Genomic DNA, 21,753 nt, shown 5'->3' on the forward strand with positions numbered 1-21,753 from the left:
TAAAAAATTTATTATTTAAATTAAAAATTTAAATATTATTTTTAAAATATTATTTTAAAATTCCAAGTAAATATTCAAATTATTTTTGTTCACGCCATCTATCCGTTGAGTGCATTTAAATTGCTTCAAAGACCCTACCGTAGTTCCTAATATCTCCGGCCTTCACCTCAAAATCAGAGCGTTCGTTAACTCAGCGAAATTCATTTTATTCTCTTTCTCTCTTTGATTGTCCAACAGCCAGGAAAAACATTTTGTTTGAGTAGTCTCTTGACAAGGTAAGCTGGAAAATTTCTTTTCTCTTATATATTTTCAACTTAATATTTATTTTAGACCCTTACCGGGAGCCCTAATACTTAGACGGTACTAGCTTGCTTTCTATTTGGCGTTCAGTTACCAGGCAAGCACTACGTGCTACTCCGGGGACCTTCCATTAGCTTCCGGGGCCTCAAACTCTAAAGAAGACTGGCTCGTCTCAAGAATCCGGTACACAGGAGGTGTTAGGTGTCTGGATTCACTAGTGCAGGCTTATGTGTAGCAGCGTCACATCAGAAAGTGGGATCGAAAACCGGTTGGGCGCCATGTCGTCTCAGGGGAGTAGGAGTTCTTACATTACCACTCCGCCTGTACGCTCTGCTTAGGGACTTCGTGTGTAGTTAAGAAGTACCCCTAGCACTTATTAAATGTAGATTAATATGTTTTAGAATTCTACCAAGTCTTGGAAAAGACTTGGTATAAATTCCTTACATGAAATAAAAAGATTGTAGCAATAAAAAGACTTTTTTAATGTAGAAAGAAGACTAGCTACAGAGTCTAGGTGAAGAACGCGTCATAGCCCTGACTTTAGACCCCCTAGAGCGTACAATGCTCTAGGCCGTGGTCGAATGACAGTCCCTTGACTTGAAATCGTGCAAATATTTAGAGATAAATTAATGCACATTAAGAGTGATCTATTGAACTAAATAACAGTAAAGTTTTATTATTGATCTTTTAATTACAATGAATATCTACATTCTACCTAATAAAAAAATATATTTTTTATGTGAACGAATTTCTCAATTTGGTATAAAGTATAATTTTATTTTCATATATTTCTTATATGTAATCTAATGCCATGATACAAAATGTTTCTTTTCTTACGATACGATTTTAATTTTAGTTTCGTATAAGCACTTCTCATGTGTAATTGAATACTGTAAACACAAAATGTTTATTTCTTTTCTGGAATGACGTAACTTTTTAACGTGAAATCTTTAAATAAATTCTGTTCATTACAAAATAATAAAAGAATAGTTTTGTTTTAAATTTTTCATGTTATTTCTTTTCTGAGCTTCTTTCCTTACGAAGATAAACTTTAAGGAATGGTGCCCATTTTATTTTAATTTTAAAGATAATACAAACAGCTTATATATGATTGTTGAAAGAACCGCACTCAAACTCTCAGATACGAGCAGAAAGGCCAAGATTGTTTGTATACTAAAGTGAATAGTTTGCTCAGGTTACAATATTAACAAGTTCGGTTTTGTCATGTAACTTTAACAGCTCGTAACTATTTTAGGCACAGTTTTGCATATAGGTAAGTTGGGCCAAATCGACTTATTTTTATCTCTAAAAATCTTGGTGTAAGTGTATCTTGTACACTAAATATAAATTTATTAATACAAATTATTAACTTACCACTTAAATCTCGTGTTATAAATTTGTAACCTATACCAATAAATGGAAGACCAATGGGACCTGGGGTTTTGTAAGAGTACCAGTATAAACGCCTATTTTTCCATAACATTTGTAAATACAATACAAAAATGGTAACTCCACATATTATAAACAAATACGTACTAACGATATTTGGAACGCTTTTTTCTACCAATGGGGTTAACATTTTTTGAACAATCTCCAAAGTTTGAGTTAATACAATGGGAGAATCTAAAAAAGTAACAGAAAATATATTATTTTTTTAAAGTTTGTCATGTTTTACAATATCTTATGGTAGGAAAAATAAAAATAATATAATTACACCTGTATAAATTGAATATACGATAAAAGGCCTCTATCTCAGAAATATAATCAATGTTAAATATATACTAACAAATAAGTGCACTATCATTATCGATCTTGAACCCAACACAAATAATAAAAAAGAATACAACTTAAATTTTTGACTGCTTCTTTATTAGTATCCGAGATTAAAGAACAATATAATTCAGTGCACCCGATGCCAGGCCTATGGGCACTCCACATCATATTGCTTAATAATCATACAATTGCGTAAAATGCGGTGATCCCCATGGTACAAAAACATGTAAAATCCTAAAGATCCTAAAATCAAAATAGTAACATTCTCATAGCCATTGAATGTCGCAGCTATTTATTTACCCCCTAGACATAATATCCTAGCAGAAGAATACGACAGCTTCTTCCAAACCCTTCGCTTACTTTGAATAGTAGCAGGCAACCAAAAATACTCTATATAAATCACCTATCTTATCGTATCTTGAATATCGCATTGACTGAGGTGTACTCTGGACATTCTATTATTATATGGTTGACTCTAAAAGGTGTTTGGGATCTTTGGCACATTGGTAGTGATTCTTTGGAGATTATGTAGCCGTGCGTAAGTCGTGTATGCCCAAGTCGGAGTCTGCTGATAATTACCTGGTCTTTTCGTTTTGGTCGTATAGGAAGATTTTTTGAAGATACGTCTGGTTTGATGCTTTTAAGATTTGTGTTTGTTTGATCCCATATTTCTTGCCAGATTTGTAGTAGGATAATGTGTATGTGTAGAATAAACATGTTTAATGGCCTGTAAAGAACTTAATGAATCTGATAATATTAGTATTTGTTTTTTATTTGTGGTTTTACAATGATTTAGTGCATCAAGTATTGCTTGGAGCTCTGCGGTATAAATACTACAGCCGTCAGAATCTAGTGGCAGAAATTACGTTTTCTGATACAGTAGCAGCTGCTACTTCGTTGCAATATTTGAAGGCATCAGTAAAGAACAATTTATAAGTGGAATATTTAAGTAAATTTGCATGATACTAAAGCCTCACCTCAGGAGAAATGTGTGAATGCTTATCATGATTAAGTAAGGAGAGGTCTACTATTGGTAAAGAAACTGTCCAGGGAGGTGTCTGGTATATTTTTATGGATGCCAAGGTGATTTGATTGATATAGTACGGTAATCTTTTAACTTGTTCGTAAAATGGTACTGTCTTCGTGGTGTAATTTGTGTATGGTTCTAGTGATTCCTTTGATACTAAACTTGCGAGAAAGGTATGATCCTTTGCGCTTAGAATTTTTGAAGCGTAGCATAGTGATATATATTGTCTTCTGAGGTATAGTGGCATTTCTCCTGCTAGCACTTGAAGACTTCTTATTGGAGTAGTTCTAAAGGCTCCAAAGATTAATCGTAGAGATGTGGTTTGAATAACATCCAGTTTTTTTTAGTTGATTTGTATTTGCTGTTTCATAACAGATGCATCCGTAGTCGAGTTTGCTTCTTATTAATGTCTGATATAAATAAAGAATTTTAGTATCTGAACCCCATTTATGATTTTATAAAACGTTTAGTAAGTTTATTCTTTGTTGGCAGGATTTGATTAAATTGTTGATATGTGAAGTCCATGTGAGTTGTGAGTCAAATATTACACCCAAAAATTTGATTTCGCGAACTTGTTTCAGAGAATGACCATTTAGATACAAGTTTAAGTTGTATTCTGCTCTTCTTTTGTCAAACATTATTACTGTAGTCTTCTCAGTTGAAAAAGTTTAACCAGTCTCTAAAGACCATATTTCTAAGCTGTTTAATGTTTTCTGTAAAATTTGCTTAGCTAGTTCTATATTTTTACTTTTAACATATATTACTAGATCATCAGCAAAAAGATTAGCTTTTACGGGAAGCTTTATATGGTTTGTTATATTATTTATTGCGATTAAGAATAATAGTGGACTTAAGGCCGATCCTTGAGGAATTCCATTATGGAGTAATTTCGATGTTGATATGAATCCATTCGTTTTTACTTGTATGGACCTGTTTTGATGAAAGTTTTTAGTGAAATCGAGAAAGTTACCATCTATTTTCCAGTTTTTCATAATTTTGAGGATATATATATTTGAGGCTTCCATGTTGTGTCGAAAGCTTTTTTGATGTCGAAAAATATTGCAATTAATTTTTGTTGATTTGTAAATGCTTTATGAATTTTGGATTCTATTGCAACAATGTTATCAGTTGTAAATCTGTCTGAACGGTATCCGCTTTGTATTGGAGTAAAGAGTTTTTTCTTTTCTAAGTGCCGTTTCAGTCTTTTACTCATTCTCTCCATTGCTTTGCTAATGTTACTGGTGAGAGATATTGGACGATAGGAGGATGGTAAGTTTTTTGGCTTATTTATTTTTAAAAAAGGAATTATAATTGTTTGACGCCATATTGAAGGAAACGTTTTATTTGTGTAAATATTGTTAAAGATGTCAACTAAAATTTTCTTCACTGTGTCAGGTAGTTTCTCAATAAATATTGTTGGATTATCATCAGCTCCTGAAGAAGTTTTTTATAAATTGCCTAGGCTTTCGTTTAACTCGTATAGTGTAATCAGTATATTGAGAGGGCATAAAATATCTTCTATTTTAATTTGTGATAATTCGGTTTTTTCTTTGTGTTTTAGGAATGTAGAGTTGTACTGATCATTGCTCGAATATAGTTGATAGTGATCAGCTAAGATTTCTACAATTTCTAGTTTATCTGAAGTAATTAAGTTATCTGTAGCAATGGTGTCAATATGATTAATTTTGGTTGAGCCTTTAATTTTCCTTATTTTCTGCCAAATATCACTTATTGGTGTAGATGAATTTATTGATGAAACATAATTGGCCCAGCTTTCTTTTTTGGATTTTTTTATTAGAAATCTGGACCTAGCTCTTAACGCTCTAAATCTAGCTAAGTTAGTTTTGGAATAGTGTTTTTTCAATATATTAAAGGAGTGTTTTTTTTTGTTTCAAAGACGTTTCTATTTCGATATTCCATCAGGGTGGAGGTGTTTTTGTGTAGCTTTAGTTTTTCCAATCACTTCTCTGGCTGAATCTATTAGGATATCATTAAAATTTGTTATTGTAATGTTTATATCTTCTAATATTTTGTTTTTCTCATTAATAAGTCTTTCATTCGTTCAGTTATCAAACTAGTGTACTTTTCCCAATCCGCTGATTTTAATTTCCATGTTTCATATGGTTTTGTATTAATCTTTGTGTCCTTAATATGAGTAATCAAAATTGGTAGATGGTCGCTGTCACATAAGTGTGAAAGTGTATTCCACTCAAGTAGTGGTGCTAAAGTTGAATTGCTGAGGGATAAATCGATGGTTGAAAACGTGCCATTGTATGAGTTGAAACGGGTAGGCATTCCTGTGTTTAATAGCACCAGTTTTAGGTTGTTAATTATTTCTAATAGAGTTTTGCCATTTTTGTCAGTTTTCGCAGATCCCCAAGATTCGTTATGACAATTTGTGTCAGCAAGAATTAATTTAGGAAATGGAATTTGTTCTATTACTTTTTGTAGTTCTAGGAGTATGGATTCTTCCGGGTGTGGTAAATATACACTGCAAATGTTAATTTTGAAATGATGAATTATTGAGACCGCAATAGCTTCCAGATTTGTATCTAACTGAATTTCTTTGGATTCGACCGTAGATTTCACAAATATGTCAACACCACTACTAGGTATTTGCTGCACCGGTCTATTTTTGATGTATGGTGTATAGTTTTTCAATTTTACATTATTATTAGAAAGTCGTGTTTCTTGTAAACATATTACTAAAGGTGAGAATTCATTGATTAATATTTTTAAGTTTTCAATATGGCTGTAAAAGCCATTCAAATTCCATTGAACTATGAATTTGGTTATTGGATAGAGTTGCTGTCGCTTTCTTCCTCAGTAATAGAAGAGTTGTCTGTTCCATGTATCTTTTTTAAGATCCTTGAAATGTTGTTTTTAAGAAGTCGGTCGTTTGTATTTGTGTGTACCATTTGCAATTCAGCGCTAAGTTCTTCTAGGTCATTTGTATAATCCTTTGCTACATTTTCAGGAAACTTTGAACCCATAGCATTTGTAATATAGTCGCATAGTTCTGTGTATTTTAGTGTGTAAGGAATAGTAGCTGACGATAAAATGGCTTCTATAGGTTTCATTGAGGTTTCGATTTTCAAAGCTTTTTTAATCCTTTTAGGTGCAGATTTCTTTGGAGCAGGAATTATTATTTTTTGATTTTCTGACTCTATTATTTCAGAAGATGTTGATATTTGTCTTTTTATAGAAATATGTGATATTATGTTGGTATTATTAGATAGTGATTCGGGTAGGTTTTGTGAGTTGGTAGAGGTATTTGGTAGTGGTCTGGTTGAAGAAGTAGCAGGAGTACTGGATTGATGAGCAGTTGGGGTTTCTGATATAAGGGATGTTTTATTTATTGGATAATTTTCTGTTTAAGAAATATTAACATTTATAGATTGAGATAGCTGGTCAATATTTTGTATATTAATTGGTTCGATAGTGCAGTTTTCATCTTTGTGTCCTGTGGTATTATTACATTTAGAGCAATTTAGGCCATCTAAGGAAAGATAAATTCTGTAGGGGGTATTAGCACGAGATATTAGAAGTGAATTTGGGATATGATTATTAGTTGTTGGAGCAACTAATACTTGATGCCTAAAGCTTAATATATGATTGTATTCAGATTCAGGCATACCAACTTTTAAAAATGTTATTTTAGACACTGCAATAAGCTCCAATTTTTTGAGCTCTTCTTCGATAATAGTGTTTGGAATACTGGGGCAGACATTTGATATCACTAGTCGGCTCGCAGGAGTAATTAATCTTCTAATTTCTATGTCGTTTCCTTGTATTGAAACTGATTTGTGATTATTTAGTAATTTTTCTAAGTTTGTAGTGTCACTGAGATAAATGCATACGCTGTTATTTGAAATTCTGGACGCGAAGACGATATTTTTTGGTTGTACTAAAGTTTCTATTGCTGTCATGTATTCGTGTATTTTTATATCTGGCACTGATGACAAAACAATTGCTTGTTCTTTGGATGGAAAGTTAAAGTTGCTTACGGCATTAGAGTAGGTTAATGTTGAAGAAGAGGTTGGTGCTGAATATGTTAATAATGGTTTGGTGATTACTGTGTTTGTTTTTAAATTGTTATTCATTTTTAATTTTTAATTTCTTCACTTAATAGAATTATACTAGATCCGCTACTGACTTAAAGTAATTAAGCCGGCTTATCGGCGTTTTTATTTGAAATGAAAATAGATCTTCTGTTGTTTAGTTTTCAATAAAATTCTTTAAATGGTTTTATCTGGATCAAGTAAAAATTGTACTTACAATTTTTTTCTTCTGTAATTAGAACACACTCTAATTTAACTCTTAGTACAAACTTGTATTTAAATTTTTGGTATAAACCAACAAAAAACACGTTTTATTCGGAGCTGAAATTTATCGACACCTTACTAATGAGTCTCGAACTGGATATCAGGTAGTTGTTTGTTAACAGGTAGTTATTGTATTTAGAAAGTATAAGATAAAACCGTTATCATTTTCAAAGAAAGTTGTTTAGAAGCGATGCTTGGGTTTTTCTGATGTAAAATAAAAAATTGATTATAGGAATTTTCTGATTGGTTAGCGAGTTTGGAATGGGGATGAAAGAGAGTGAATGTTTTGAAAGTTTGCAGTAGAAAACATTATTATGTGATGGTCATCCGAAAGAAGCATTTGAAGTTTTGTGTAGTCAGTTAAGAAGGAAATGCCAGTGGTGTTAATTAGAAGTGGGTGGCTGAAAGGTGGAACCAGAGATAGGTTAAAGTTGAGAAGTTGAATACCTCCTTAATTCTATAAAGTCTAAGTGAATAAGTCACAAGAACTATAACTATTAAAAATATTTGCAACACCAAGTAAAAAAATACTTGGGTCTCAGGAGTTTGTTAGTATATGAAAGAGAGGAGAGAATTTTCGAGTTGGTTGAACGAGTACTGGTAAAAGAGGCTTGCTCGTGTTTTGGAGAAAGAGTTGCTGGTATGCTGACAGTTTAATACTTCGGAGATAGATCGGAGAAGGCTTTGATTGGTAGCATAACGTATTCAACAAGAGGAAGCTGTTTTGGTCGAAAGGAGACATCATCGTGTTTGAATTAAAAGTTCAGTCAATAATTTTTTGTGACAGAATTTTTGTATGTTTCAAATAAAAGACTATATACCATCAGAAGATCAAAAATTATCGCTATTTTAAAATACCATAAATTTTATAAAAGTTTTTTTACGTCAAATGATAATTATTAATATTACTTAATTAATTTAAAAAGTTTCTTTTTATAATATTCAGAATTTTATACTTTTTTGAGTACAAAAACATATGAACAAAGATTTCGATATTTCACAATTTTCATAGGAAGTGTAATTATTTTACGAATATCCAAATTTCTTGTTCATGATATTTTATCAATGTTATAAAAAATAAACCAATAAATATTTGGTAAATTAAAATTATTTTATGTGGTACAATTTTCATTGGGACAATTAAGCCCATGGAATTTATTTGATAAATCTTCATATTATTTCTTTTGATAATAAAAGATATTTGTATTTGTTTATTTATGTTATTTCTATTTATTTTCTTTCATATTGTATCCCGATAAGAAACAACTAAGAGATACTGGAAGCCACGAAAAAAGATAAGTGTAAGCTAAGCTGATTTATTTTTTAAAAGGGCTCCCTAAATAAATAAAAAGTTAATATAAAAGTAAGAAAAAGCGGATATATATATATATATATATATATATATATATATATATATATATATATATATATATATATACAGGGTGAGTCATAACTATTGGGACATAGACTAAGGACAGGTTATTTGGACCAAAATATGGCTATTGGGCCAAATATGCCTTAATAAAATGTTGCTGAGAAAAAAGATACAGGGTGTTAAAGTTAATTTTTGTTTTTCGTTTTTTGCTTATAGTTTCCCTGTATATATATATATATATATATATATATATATATATATATATATATATATATATATTAGAAGTGATTATTTCGACCAAAAAATATTTTATAAATACGTTCAAATTATCGGGTAAAGTGGTCTGTAATAAAAATCTTTCTTTTTTCTAAATTACTCAATATTTCGCCATTTATTTAAAAGCTTCCTCAGGAGTAAATAGTTTTTAGTTTACTCCTGAGGAAGCTTTTAAATAAATGGCGAAATATTGAGTAATTTAGAAAAAAGAAAGATTTTTATTACAAACCACTTTACCCGATAATTTGAACGTATTTATATATATATATATATATATATATATATATATATATATATATATATATATATATATATATATATATATATATATATAGGTAAAAAGTAATGGCATGTCTCGCAAAACAGAAAACCAAAAATGGTATATCGATGGAAGGCAACCGTATATACGTATTTCTGACTATTGGTCGTCTTCAGTACGGTACAGCCAAGTTAGAAAAGGAGCATATTAACTTGGGAAAGGATCACTACAGGAGCAATGCAACCAATTTGTGGCATTAGAGTTAGAAGACCCTGATGGTTTCCAGGGCAACAACTAACACCAACCACGGAGGAAGCTACAGCTACCTGGGGAAAGGAATGCCAAACGTTGAAACGTTTAAAACAAATGGAAAAGGATAATGCGAGTGAATAATAAAAGTAAAAAGTAATAGCATGTCTCGCAAAACAGAAAACCAAAAATGGTATATCGATGGAAGGCAACCGTATATACGTATTTCTGACTATTGGTCGTCTTCAGTACGGTGCAGCCAAGTTAGAAAAGGAGCATATTAACTTGGGAAAGGATCACTACAGAAGCAATGCAACCAATTTGTGGCATTAGAGTTAAAAGACCCTGATGATTTCCAGGGCAACAACCATCACTCGCATTATCCTTTTCCATTTGTTTTAAACGTTTCAACGTTTGGCATTCCTTTCCCCAGGTAGCTGTAGGTTCCTCCGTGGTTGGTGTTAGTTGTAGTTCTGTAGTGATCCTTTCCCAAGTTAATATGCTCCTTTTCTAACTTGGCTGCACCGTACTGAAGACGACCAATAGTCAGAAATACGTATATACGGCTGCCTTCCATCGATATACCATTTTTGGTTTTCTGTTTTGCGAGACATGCCATTACTTTTTACTTTTATTATTCACTCGCATTATCCTTTTCCATTTGTTTTAAACGTTTCAACGTTTGGCATTCCTTTCCCCAGGTAGCTGTAGCTTCCTCCGTGGTTGGTGTTAGTTGTTGCCCTGGAAACCATCAGGGTCTTCTAACTCTAATGCCATAAATTGGTTGCATTGCTCCTGTAGTGATCCTTTCCCAAGTTAATATGCTCCTTTTCTAACTTGGCTGCACCGTACTGAAGACGACCAATAGTCAGAAATACGTATATACGGTTGCCTTCCATCGATATACCATTTTTGGTTTTCTGTTTTGCGAGACATGCCATTACTTTTTACTTTTATTATTCACTCGCATTATCCTTTTCCATTTTCTATATATATATATATATATATATATATATATAAATATATATATACTTATATAAATAATAATAATAATAATAAATATATATATTACTTTTTTTGATTGAAATGCCTTGTCACAATCATTTTACTAATGATAAATGCGAGATATGATTTGCGAATACGCACAAGAAAATTTTTGCGGTCGCTCGGCAGCCAGAAGGTATGGAATGTTATACGCAAACAGAAGGCAACCAAATCACAAAACTTTAGTTTTAAAAGATTATATCGTAGTGTAGGTGAAACTGGGTCATTTCACACTAAAAATCAGGGTGGTCGACCGAAACAAATCACACCTAATCAAGAAGATGAACTTTTGGTTCGAGTAGATGAAAATCCTGAAATAAGTTCACGACATCTATCAGCAGCAACAGGAGTAAGTCAGTCGTCTATTGTTAGAATTCTAAAAAAAGAGCCCCACCATCCTTATCACTTCACTCCTGTTTAAAATTTACTTCCAATAGATCTTCCACGACGGTCACAGTTTTGCCAGCGTATTCTGAATAAACATCGTAATGACAGACACTTTATTAAGAATATTATGTTCACCGACAAAGCAACTTTTACCAGACGAGGGGTTTTTAATTGGCGAAATAGTCATTATTGGGAAGAAGAAAACCCGCATGCTAATAAAGCTAGACATTTTCAGCATAAGTTTAAATTGAATATTTGGTGTGGCATTATAGGCGACCAACTACTAGGGTCTTATGTTCTTCCTCCGAATTTAAATGGAGATTCTTATTTATTCTTTTTGGAAAATACTCCTAGTGATATTTTAGATGATTTGTCACTGGATGTAAGAAGAAAAATGTGGTTTATGCAGGATGGAGCGCCACCTCACTTTTCATTAGCTGTTAGAAATCATCTTAATGACGTATTTCCTCAACGATGGATTCGCAGAGACAGTGATTTTCAATGGCCACCAAGAAGTCCTAAGTACAACCCGCTAGATTTTTATTTTTGGGGACATATGAAGTCCTTAGTTTATGCCAATGAAATTAATACACGAGACGAACTTTGGAGCTACATTCAAAATGCAGCTAATCTTATAAGGGGACAGAATAATATTTTTTTAACGTCCGAAAATCCTTTATAAAAAGAATTAGAAAAGGCATAGAAATCGGAGGAGACCATTTAGAACATTTAGTTTGAGTTTTTGTGAGTTCTTTTAAGTTAAAGTGTGTTTAGTTTTGATTTATCGTCAAAACGGAAATCTTACGTTAGTTGCAACTTTGTTTATTAGTTTGGTATTTGATAGTGGAATTGTAACTAAAATACTATTTCTTGTCTAAGCTTATGCCTCTGTGCCAATTTTGATAGTAATTTATAAATATACAGGGAAACTATTAGCAAAAAACGAAAAACAAAAATTAACTTTAACACCCTGTATCTTTTTTCTCAGCAACATTTTATTAAGGCATATTTGGCCCAATAGCCATATTTTGGTCCAAATAACCTGTCCTTAGTCTATGTCCCAATAGTTATGACTCACCCTGTGTATATATATATGTATACATATATATATTTATATATATATATATATATATATATATATATATATATATATATATATATATATATATATATATATATATATATTGTTATGTTTCTTCTTTCCCAACCAAAGAAAAATAAATAAAAAGATCCATCGGAATAAAATTTTAAGATATCATTATAAACAAAAATGTATATAGTAATTTAAGATAAGATTTAGTGTAGATAAGAATAGAAATTTGTTTGGCAAACGACCTTTTTCCGTTTTCAAACAAAATTATCAAAAAAAACCTTTGTTTAGAATTAGAAGACATTTTACCTGTAAGTTAATCTTTTCATTGTTTGTATAGTCGAGTATTAAATGACCATATTCTAATCTTTTGAAATATGTAAAAATTATGTATTGACAAAACCACTTTTAAAGTAAGCTATTTAGTTTTTCTCTGAAACCGAAATTAGGCTTTTCCAAAATCATGGTAAACACAATTTGAGCTTTTGATTGGACGGTCGTTTTTAAATGGGAATTTGTGAGCCGATCATGAGACCGGAGGAGTTAGTTATATTTTGGTCATCGAAAGGAAACAGTCGTTTGTCTCAAGATAGGGTGTGGTTCGTGAGTTTGGATACCGGCGTAACGAAAAGAAGTGAATAGTTTGCAGAAGGAGATAACAAGTAGATTAAAAGAGGTCCTTGTATCTACCGTGGGCATTTTATAAAGTATATGTGAAAGTATTCTTACAGCATCAAGTTGACAAAAGGAGGTCCTGGTGTCATAAATAAGTAGCTGAGTTTGGAGAAGTGAATCAGGTGTTTTTTGTGTAGTCTGCAGGAGGTGCAGAGACGTTAAGAAGGAGCCGAGGTGCCAAAGAGGAGAGATCACATCGTTGAGGAGACTGGACTTTTCTGGGTATGTTCCAACATACAACTCAAAAAGAAAATAAGCTGTAAGTGTTTGTACAATTGAATTTTATATCTGTGAAGGATCGGTTTGACATCATGGTCATTAGCATTCAAATTTAAGAACTGAGGTTTTGTTAGGCTAATCAAAAGTTTAAAGTTTTGTTGTTTCTTGTTTCAAGTAAAGAAAATTTTAAGTAAAATTGGTTTTCACGTAATATAAATGTATGTAGCTTTATAATCTTATTATTATAAAAATTTGATTTATTTTCTTGTATGCTGATTGATAAGATAACGACAGAATTTAATAATTGTTTTATTCGTTCATATAAAATAAAGAAACATAAATCTTTGTAATATAATATATTTGTATTCTTATCTTTTCTTGTCTATCCCGATAAAAGACAACTAGAAAATCTTTTGAATCCATCGAACACAGGTAATATAAGGATTATTTTACTTTTGATAACAAATAAGTTATAATTCTTTTTTATTGGCTCAATAAACTAAGATTAAAGTCAAAATAAACAATCATAACAAATGGCCCCCAACGTGTAAGGCGTAGAAATTATTTCTAGTTAAAATTTAAACGGATAGAGAAAGAAAGCAGATTGATTGAAAATTTATTTGCCGATGGTTAAAGTTTATAATATTTGCTTTTATGACATTACATTTCAAATTTCTCTAGGTACAAATGTTTACATGATATAATTTATGATATTTGATTGATTTTTACAACTGACAAAAGTTTTAAAATTTTATTGCATTTATTTGAATTTATTGCCTTTGGGATAAGAGGAAAAGTTTTCGTCTTTGCAAAATTACTCGAATTTCATATTTGGCGAGAATAAATAATCTAACGAACATGTCGATCACAAGGAGTCATAGTAAAATGCAAGAAAGAAAGGGGGATAACAGATTAGAAGAAACAATTTTTGAAGAAGGATCGGATAATGAAGGAAATGCTACAATAATGGAGGAAAGAAAAGAAACAGGGATGTTAGAAAAATTATTAGCAATGATGCAAATACAGACACAAACAATAGAGAAAAACCAACAAGAAACATCACTAAAAATGGATGAAACAAAACAAACAATGGATAGAAATCAACAAGAAACAAAACAAACAATGAGCAATATAGAGCAGCGTTTGGAAAACTATGAACAGGAAATTAAAGGATGTGTTGAGGGGATAAAGAAAGAACTGATACAACAAATAGAAGAGATTAATGAAATTAAAAATAAAATGAAAGAACAAGAAAAGAAAGTAGAAAGAAAGATGAAGGAAATTAAGACTGTACAGAAAAAGGAATTAGAACAGTTAGCAACAAAATTTGAAATGGCTTTACAAGAAGACATGCGAGAAATAGAAAGAAAAATGGAGGAAATCAAAAAGGAACAAAATTTCGGGGAGAGAAGGGAAATGTTTATCCAGGGAACAAGCGAGGTAAAATTACAGTTTGGCGGGGATGTAAGAAAACTTCACCCCGTACCGTTCATGAATAATCTAAAGAAGAAGATACAATACATGGGAAACTTTGAGACAGCTAAGGAAATGATCAGAAATCATCTCAAAGATGAGGCGTGTCTATGGTTCGATAGCAAAGCGGAGGAATTTGAAAATAAATTTCTGAGTTTTTTCTCAGGAAAGACAGAGCAATTACAGATAAACAAGGAATTGCAAAATGGGAAATACCATGAGAGGATGGGTATTGGGTATATCAGAAAAAACATACGCATTGCAAATGTACAATAACGCAAAACATCTGCAATATAATTATTCATCCGAGCAATTAGTAGAGTTGATTGCAAGACACTTTGATGACACAATTGAAGATCAAATCAATCTACAAAACTACAAAGACATCGATAGTTTATGCCAATTCCTACAAATAAGGGCATCACGGATACAGGAAAAAAGAGCAAGAAGGTCACAAGAAAATTACAGACACCGAGAAACTCAGGAATATAGAGAGAGAGGACAAAATTTTAGGAGGGATTACACTAGACGAGAATTTATTCCCAGGAGGGAAAACGAAAATAGGGAAAACAGAAGAGGAAATGATGATTTCAGAAATCGGCTATGGAATGAGGACAGATATCGAGAAAATCACAACAGAAATAACACACGCGCATATCCCGAAAACAGAAATTACAATAGACGAAATGAACAGGAATATCGTGGGAACCGGAACGGATATGACAGACCAAAAGAAAATAAAAGAGAGGTAAATCATACACAAATACAAAAAAATGAGGATGAAAGACACAACGATGAAAGAAGAAATACGGAAGAACAACAGTCGGTTTTTTCACGAAAGCACCCACTAAAACCAAAAAACCAGGCAGTAATTTTTTGTCACCCGAAGGAATTTATTAAATTAGCAGGAAATAATGAGGAAAGAAGAGGAGTTAATTTAAAATTTGTAGATGGTTTCATCAAAAATAGACCAATCAAAATTTTGATAGACACCGGTTCAGAAATAACATTGGTAAACAGAAAATTAATAGAAGAAGTGAATTTGACAAATTTAATCTACAAAATACCACGGGTAAATTTGGTGGGTGCAAATAAACGGACATTGGCAACGATAAATGAGGGAATACGAGTGAGGGTACGAGTGGATAAAAAAATGTATGCATTACAATGTGTAATAATGCCAAACATGTCGCATGACATGATTGTAGGAGTGGACGAACTGGCAGAAAAACATGTAGTCATAGATTTCAAAAATAATACGATGAAACTAACAGAAGAAAAAGAAGGAGAACAGGAAAATGAACATGGGAAAAAGAAAATTGATAATTCGGAAAAAGAACAAACGGTGGAAATGAATTTGGCAACGAAGCAAGGACAAAGAAAAAAAGGAAGAAAACTTAAGAAAAGGATAAAGGAAGTCAATACCGGAGATTCTTCAAAAGAAGGGATGAGCCCCGAAGAAGAAGAAGAAATAGTGTCAACAAAGGAAAATGAAAAGGATATGATTGAAACAGTGGTATTTAAGGAAGAGATTGATGAAAAAGAGGAGGAAAAATGTGCGATAAATATGTGTCAAGAATCTGAGGAAAAAGAAAGAAAATTGATATGTGGAGAAGAAAAAGAAAATGAGGTGCGTCTGATGTTAAAAGAACACGAAACTTTAATACATGAGGAAAACAGAGTGGAAAAAAAGTACGAACATTCTTTTGAGGTTAAAAACTTGGGAAACTTTCAATCGAAGACTTACCCGATCCCATATAAATATCGACAACAGGTGAAAGAAGAAATTAATAAAATGTTGAAAGACTATTCTTTATTGTTTTTGCATAGAGAAAAATCCCTAAATAATTCAGTAATTTTTATCATATGCAAAGGCGGGGATTTGTTATGTTTGTTCTTTCCCAACCAAAGAAAAATAAATAAAAAGATCCATCGGAATAAAATTTTAAGATATCATTATAAACAAAAATGTATATAGTAATTTAAGATAAGATTTAGTGTAGATAAGAATAGAAATTTGTTTGGCAAACGACCTTTTTCCATTTTCAAACAAAATTATCAAAAAAAACCTTTGTTTAGAATTAGAAGAAATTTTACCTGTAAGTTAATCTTTTCATTGTTTGTATAGTCGGGTATTAAATGACCATATTCTAATCTTTTGAAATATGTAAAAATTATGTATTGACAAAACCAATTTTAAAGTAAGCTATTTAGTTTTTCTCTGAAACCGAAATTAGGCTTTTCCAAAATCATGGTAAACACAATTTGAGCTTTTGATTGGACGGTCGTTTTTAAATGGGAATTTGTGAGCCGATCATGAGACCGGAAGAGTTAGTTATATTTTGGTCATCGAAAGGAAACAGTCGTTTGTCTCCAGATAGGGTGTGGTTCGTGAGTTTGGATACCGGCGTAACGAAAAGAAGTGAATAGTTTGCAGAAGGAGATAACAAGTAGATTAAAAGAGGTCCTTGTATCTACCGTGGGCATTTTATAAAGTATATGTGAAAGTATTCTTACGGCATCAAGTTGACAAAAGGAGGTCCTGGTGTCATAAATAAGTAGCTGAGTTTGGAGAAGTGAATCAGGTGTTTTTTGTGTAGTCTGCAGGAGGTGCAGAGACGTTAAGAAGGAGCCGAGGTGCCAAAGAGGAGAGATCACATCGTTGAGGAGACTGGACTTTTCTGGGTATGTTCCAACATACAACTCAAAAAGAAAATAAGCTGTAAGTGTTTGTACAATTGAATTTTATATCTGTGAAGGATCGGTTTGACATCATGGTCATTAGCATTCAAATTTAAGAACTGAGGTTTTGTTAGGCTAATCAAAAGTTTAAAGTTTTGTTGTTTCTTGTTTCAAGTAAAGAAAATTTTAAGTAAAATTGGTTTTCACGTAATATAAATGTATGTAGCTTTATAATCTTATTATTATAAAAATTTGATTTATTTTCTTGTATGCTGATTGATAAGATAACGACAGAATTTAATACTTGTTTTATTCGTTTATATAAAATAAAGAAACATAAATCTTTGTAATATAATATATTTGTATTCTTATCTTTTCTTGTCTATCCCGATAAAAGACAACTAGAAAATCTTTTGAATCCATCGAACACAGGTAATATAAGGATTATTTTACTTTTGATAACAAATAAGTTATAATTCTTTTTTATTGGCTCAATAAACTAAGATTAAAGTCAAAATAAACAATCATAACAATATATATATATATATATATATATATATATATATATATATATATATAAACAAAATTTTTATTTTGAAGTTGCAGTCAGGATAAGTAAAACTTTCTTTTATCTAGTTTTCGCAAAATTTATTTCCTTCTTTATAATATATGCTTAAATATCGTTATAATTATTTTATCAGTAAATACAATAAAATTAAAATTAAAAAACATTGTATAAACCTAGCAGAAAAACTTACAACATGAGGTTAATCCATTTAATTTTGAAATTCACAAAACATTAAACTTAACTTGTGTTAAATGTAGTTACAATATTTTAATTTTATTTAATTTTGATAGAATCATGATTGATAATAATTATTATAGGCCAGGGAAATAAGCAAAAAAAGTACCCTGTTTTTGACACTCGTCCGGCCAGGCAAACGACAGTTGTTATGAGTAGTATGGACCTCTGTAACAAAAACCTATATGTTTTCTGCAGTCGATTTTTAGGACTTAAATAGTTATTAACAAATTAAGGTCAAAAAACGGAAAAATTTTGCTTTTGTCGTCTATCGGCAAAAAGTGAAGCATTTTAAACAAATTTTACAAGAAAAGAAACCTTTAAGTCATATAAAAACCTTCAAAATGGCGTTTACTAAATGTTTCTATCCTTATTTGTTGCTTAGGAAATTGCAAAATAGATCAAAAATTTCGGTTTTTTATAAATGTTAATAACTTTTTTGAAAATAAACTTATAACATTTATATTTCAAAAAATGCTGTGTCTATGAGTGCTTAAAAAATTGTTAAGATTTCAAAGTGATCGGTCAAATAGTTTAAGAGTTATTTTATTTGTTTATCCCAAATTAATTTTTTTTGCAACAAGATAAGTCAGAAAATTATATAGTTTTAGTAATTGTAATGATAGTTTCTTGAAGCAAAGGACTTGTTCTATTATTAACATTAAAAAAAAATTAAAAAAATTAATTTTAAATATTGCAAAATAATTTTGCAAAAACATGTCGATTTTTTGCTTATAAACAATTAGAATAACTTTTTAGCCATTGCCTGTAAGAACATTATTCTTTTATATTTAAAAAGCCTAAATTTTTTTACAAATTTGAAAGAAAAAAAAATTGTCCTAAAATAATTTGGGACAAAGTTAGCCTCTTTTTTTATTTAATTCATAGCAGCTTTGTTAATAACAATTAAGAAATCTGAGTAGATCTGTTATAGTAAGAATTACAAAAAAAAGTTGTTAACAAAAATTGTAGGCAGCTTTAAACTCCACATTTTAAAATTAGTTACAATCTTACAGGGTGTTCCATAAGATGGTGACAGACCAAACTTATGTTTTTTTAAATGGAACACCCTATATTTTATTTTAAATTTGAAATCTGCTTTACTTTCACATCACAACAGTGTAAAGTTTTATTATGTTATATAAGGTATTTAAAAAGTTATAACCAATATTATCTGAAAATCGTATTAAGTTTAACTCCCTGTATAATTACAAAGAAGTATAGGAACATTGATCTATTGCAACCATAGTTTTTTTATAATTGTTAAAACTTATAAAACATATTCGTTTTTATAATATTCATTAAATCAAATACAGGGTAAGTCAAAATGCAAGTACATTATTTTCTTGGAAATTTTCAATAGAACACCCTGTATTTTATATCACTATCAAAAAGTACTAATATAGTACTTCAAATTTTATAAAGTAGTCCCTATACCTAAAGTTATCAGTTTTCTAGATATTTTTATTTTTCTATCAAAGTATTAATTTGGTAGATATTTTAAAGTTTACCAATAATAATTATTAATTCAGTAACGAAATGCGACACATAAAAAAAACAATTTATTTGAAATAAAATTTATAAAAAATAATAGTAATTTTAACTTATCTTACTTAAGTAAGGTGTTCAAAATGACCTCCCAAAACATCTGTGCATACTTGAAAACGGTCATTGAAAGAGTTGCTTACATTACCTACTAAGCATTTGTAAAGAAATATTTTGAAATGCAATTCGGATTCTATTTTTCATAATCCCTTCTTGTTGGTGGTATTTTAAATACTTCGTTCTTAACGTAACCCCCGAAAAATGAGTCCATTTTATTGAATTCCGGTGACCTTGGGACCACCTTACCAGTGCGGTTAAATCGATCTTTCAATTTTTCAAATGTATCTTGTTTAGGTTGCCGCCTATCTAAAAACCATTCTTCATAAGTTCTAGCTGATAGTAATGAATTTTATTTAACAATTTATTGAAATAATGCATATTCGTAATGTACGCAAACAGTACATACCAATTAAAAAAGGAACGTTGAAATCCATAAATAAGAACCAGCGATACAGCTAACAGCTCCTTCCCCCTCCCTTCGGCTTCCGTGAGTTTTGAAGCCAGCCGATTTTAAGGACCACATTTTGAAGCTTTGTGGACGATTTCGTTGAAGGGCAATCTTTTTAGAATTTGGTACGTTAAAACTATAAAGTATTTTCTTTTAAATAACGCTAATAAGATTTATTAATTATTATAAACAAAGCTGCTCTGAATAAAATAATAAAAAGAGGCTAACTTTATCCCAAATTATTTTAGGACAAATTTTTTTTCTTTTCAATTTGTGAAAAAATTCAGGCTTCTAAATATAAAAAAATAATATTTTTGCAGGCAATGGTTAAAAAGTTATTCTAATTGTTTATAAGCAAAAAAGCGATATGTTTTTGTAAAATTATTTTGCAATATTTAAAATTAATTTTCTTAATTTTTTTTATTGTTAATAATAGAACAAGTCTTCTTCTTCCAGAAACTACCCTTACAATTAATAAAAATTTTCTGACTTATATTGTTGCAAAAAAAATTAATTTGGGATAAACAAATAAAATAACTTTTAAACTATTTGACTGATCACTTTGAAATTTTAAACATATTTTAAGCACTACAAGTTACAGCATTCCATAAAATATAAATGTTATAGGTTTATTTTCAAAAAAGTTATTAACATTTATAAAAAACCAAAATTTTTTACTTATTTTGCAACTTTCCAAGCAACAAATAAGGATAGAAACATTTAGAAAACGCCATTTTAAAGGTTTATATCTGACTTATAAGTTTCTTTTCTTCTAAAATTTGTCTAAAATGCTTAACTTTTTGCTGATGGACGAAAAAAGCAAAAATTTTCCGTTTTTTGACTTTAATTTGTTAATAACTAATTAAGTCCAAAAAATCGACTGCAGGAAACATATAGGTTTTTGTTACAGATGACCATACTACTCAAAACAACTGTCGTTTGCCTGGCCGGACGAGTGTCATGAAAAAATGCTTATTTCCCTGGGCTATTATTCTAATGTTTGATTTGTGTTAGAAATACACTCGTTTCTATTTATTATATTTCTCGTTATTGATAACTAGTTTTTGATTGTTAGTATGGCTGCGTATAAAGTGGCGCCAAATATGAATACTTAAATTTTTTTGAATTTAGTCAGGAAATTTAATATTAGGGAATTATAGTATTAGTTTTCGTAAGACAGAATGTAATTATAGAGATTGCTTAGTTTATCAATATCATTTTTTTTATTAACGCATTTATATTTATTTATGCATACCATTTCTAAGAATTCTCTTAATTAGTTTTCACGTCTTAATATCTAAATTTCATTAAAATTAAGTGAATGAAAGGTCCCGAAATCCACTCGATGAGACACAGCTAAATAGACTAACACACCAGCTAACATCAGCAATAAATCAAGCTCGTAATGACACCTTTAGATTTTGTATTAATACTATATCTCCAGATGACCACTCTATATGTAGAGCAACTAAAAAATTTAAAAAACTGACACTTTGAATTCCCCCAATAAGAAAACCTGACAGAAATTAGGCGCAGACTAACAATAAGAAAGCTAATCTATTTACAGAATATTTATAAAATATATTTACTTCAAATTTAGGTCAAAACATAAATCATGATGTTTTTAGCGAATATCTAGATGCACCCTGCCAACTATCACCCCCAATAAAAGTATTCTCTGCAATCAAGGTTCGCAGAATAATAATGAGTTCCAATCCTCACAAAGCCCCAGGATACAATTTAA

The 21,753-nt window shown here is 30.6% G+C and overlaps 1 protein-coding gene across 1 annotated transcript in view; it reads right to left on the minus strand.

The window, feature by feature from the left end:
- The window catches only part of LOC140436700 (cytochrome P450 4C1-like), a 116,424-nt gene that overhangs the window by 66,053 nt on the left and 28,618 nt on the right, over positions 1 to 21,753 (minus strand). Inside the window, exon 2 of the mRNA XM_072525741.1 lies at positions 1,675 to 1,923. Within this exon, the coding sequence (XP_072381842.1) occupies positions 1,675 to 1,879 (205 nt within the window). The 5' untranslated portion in view covers positions 1,880 to 1,923. The remainder of the gene's footprint in view (positions 1 to 1,674; positions 1,924 to 21,753) is intronic.

The sequence above is a fragment of the Diabrotica undecimpunctata genome, chromosome 3 (genome assembly GCF_040954645.1).
Source record: "Diabrotica undecimpunctata isolate CICGRU chromosome 3, icDiaUnde3, whole genome shotgun sequence".
Classification (NCBI taxonomy): domain Eukaryota; kingdom Metazoa; phylum Arthropoda; class Insecta; order Coleoptera; family Chrysomelidae; genus Diabrotica; species Diabrotica undecimpunctata.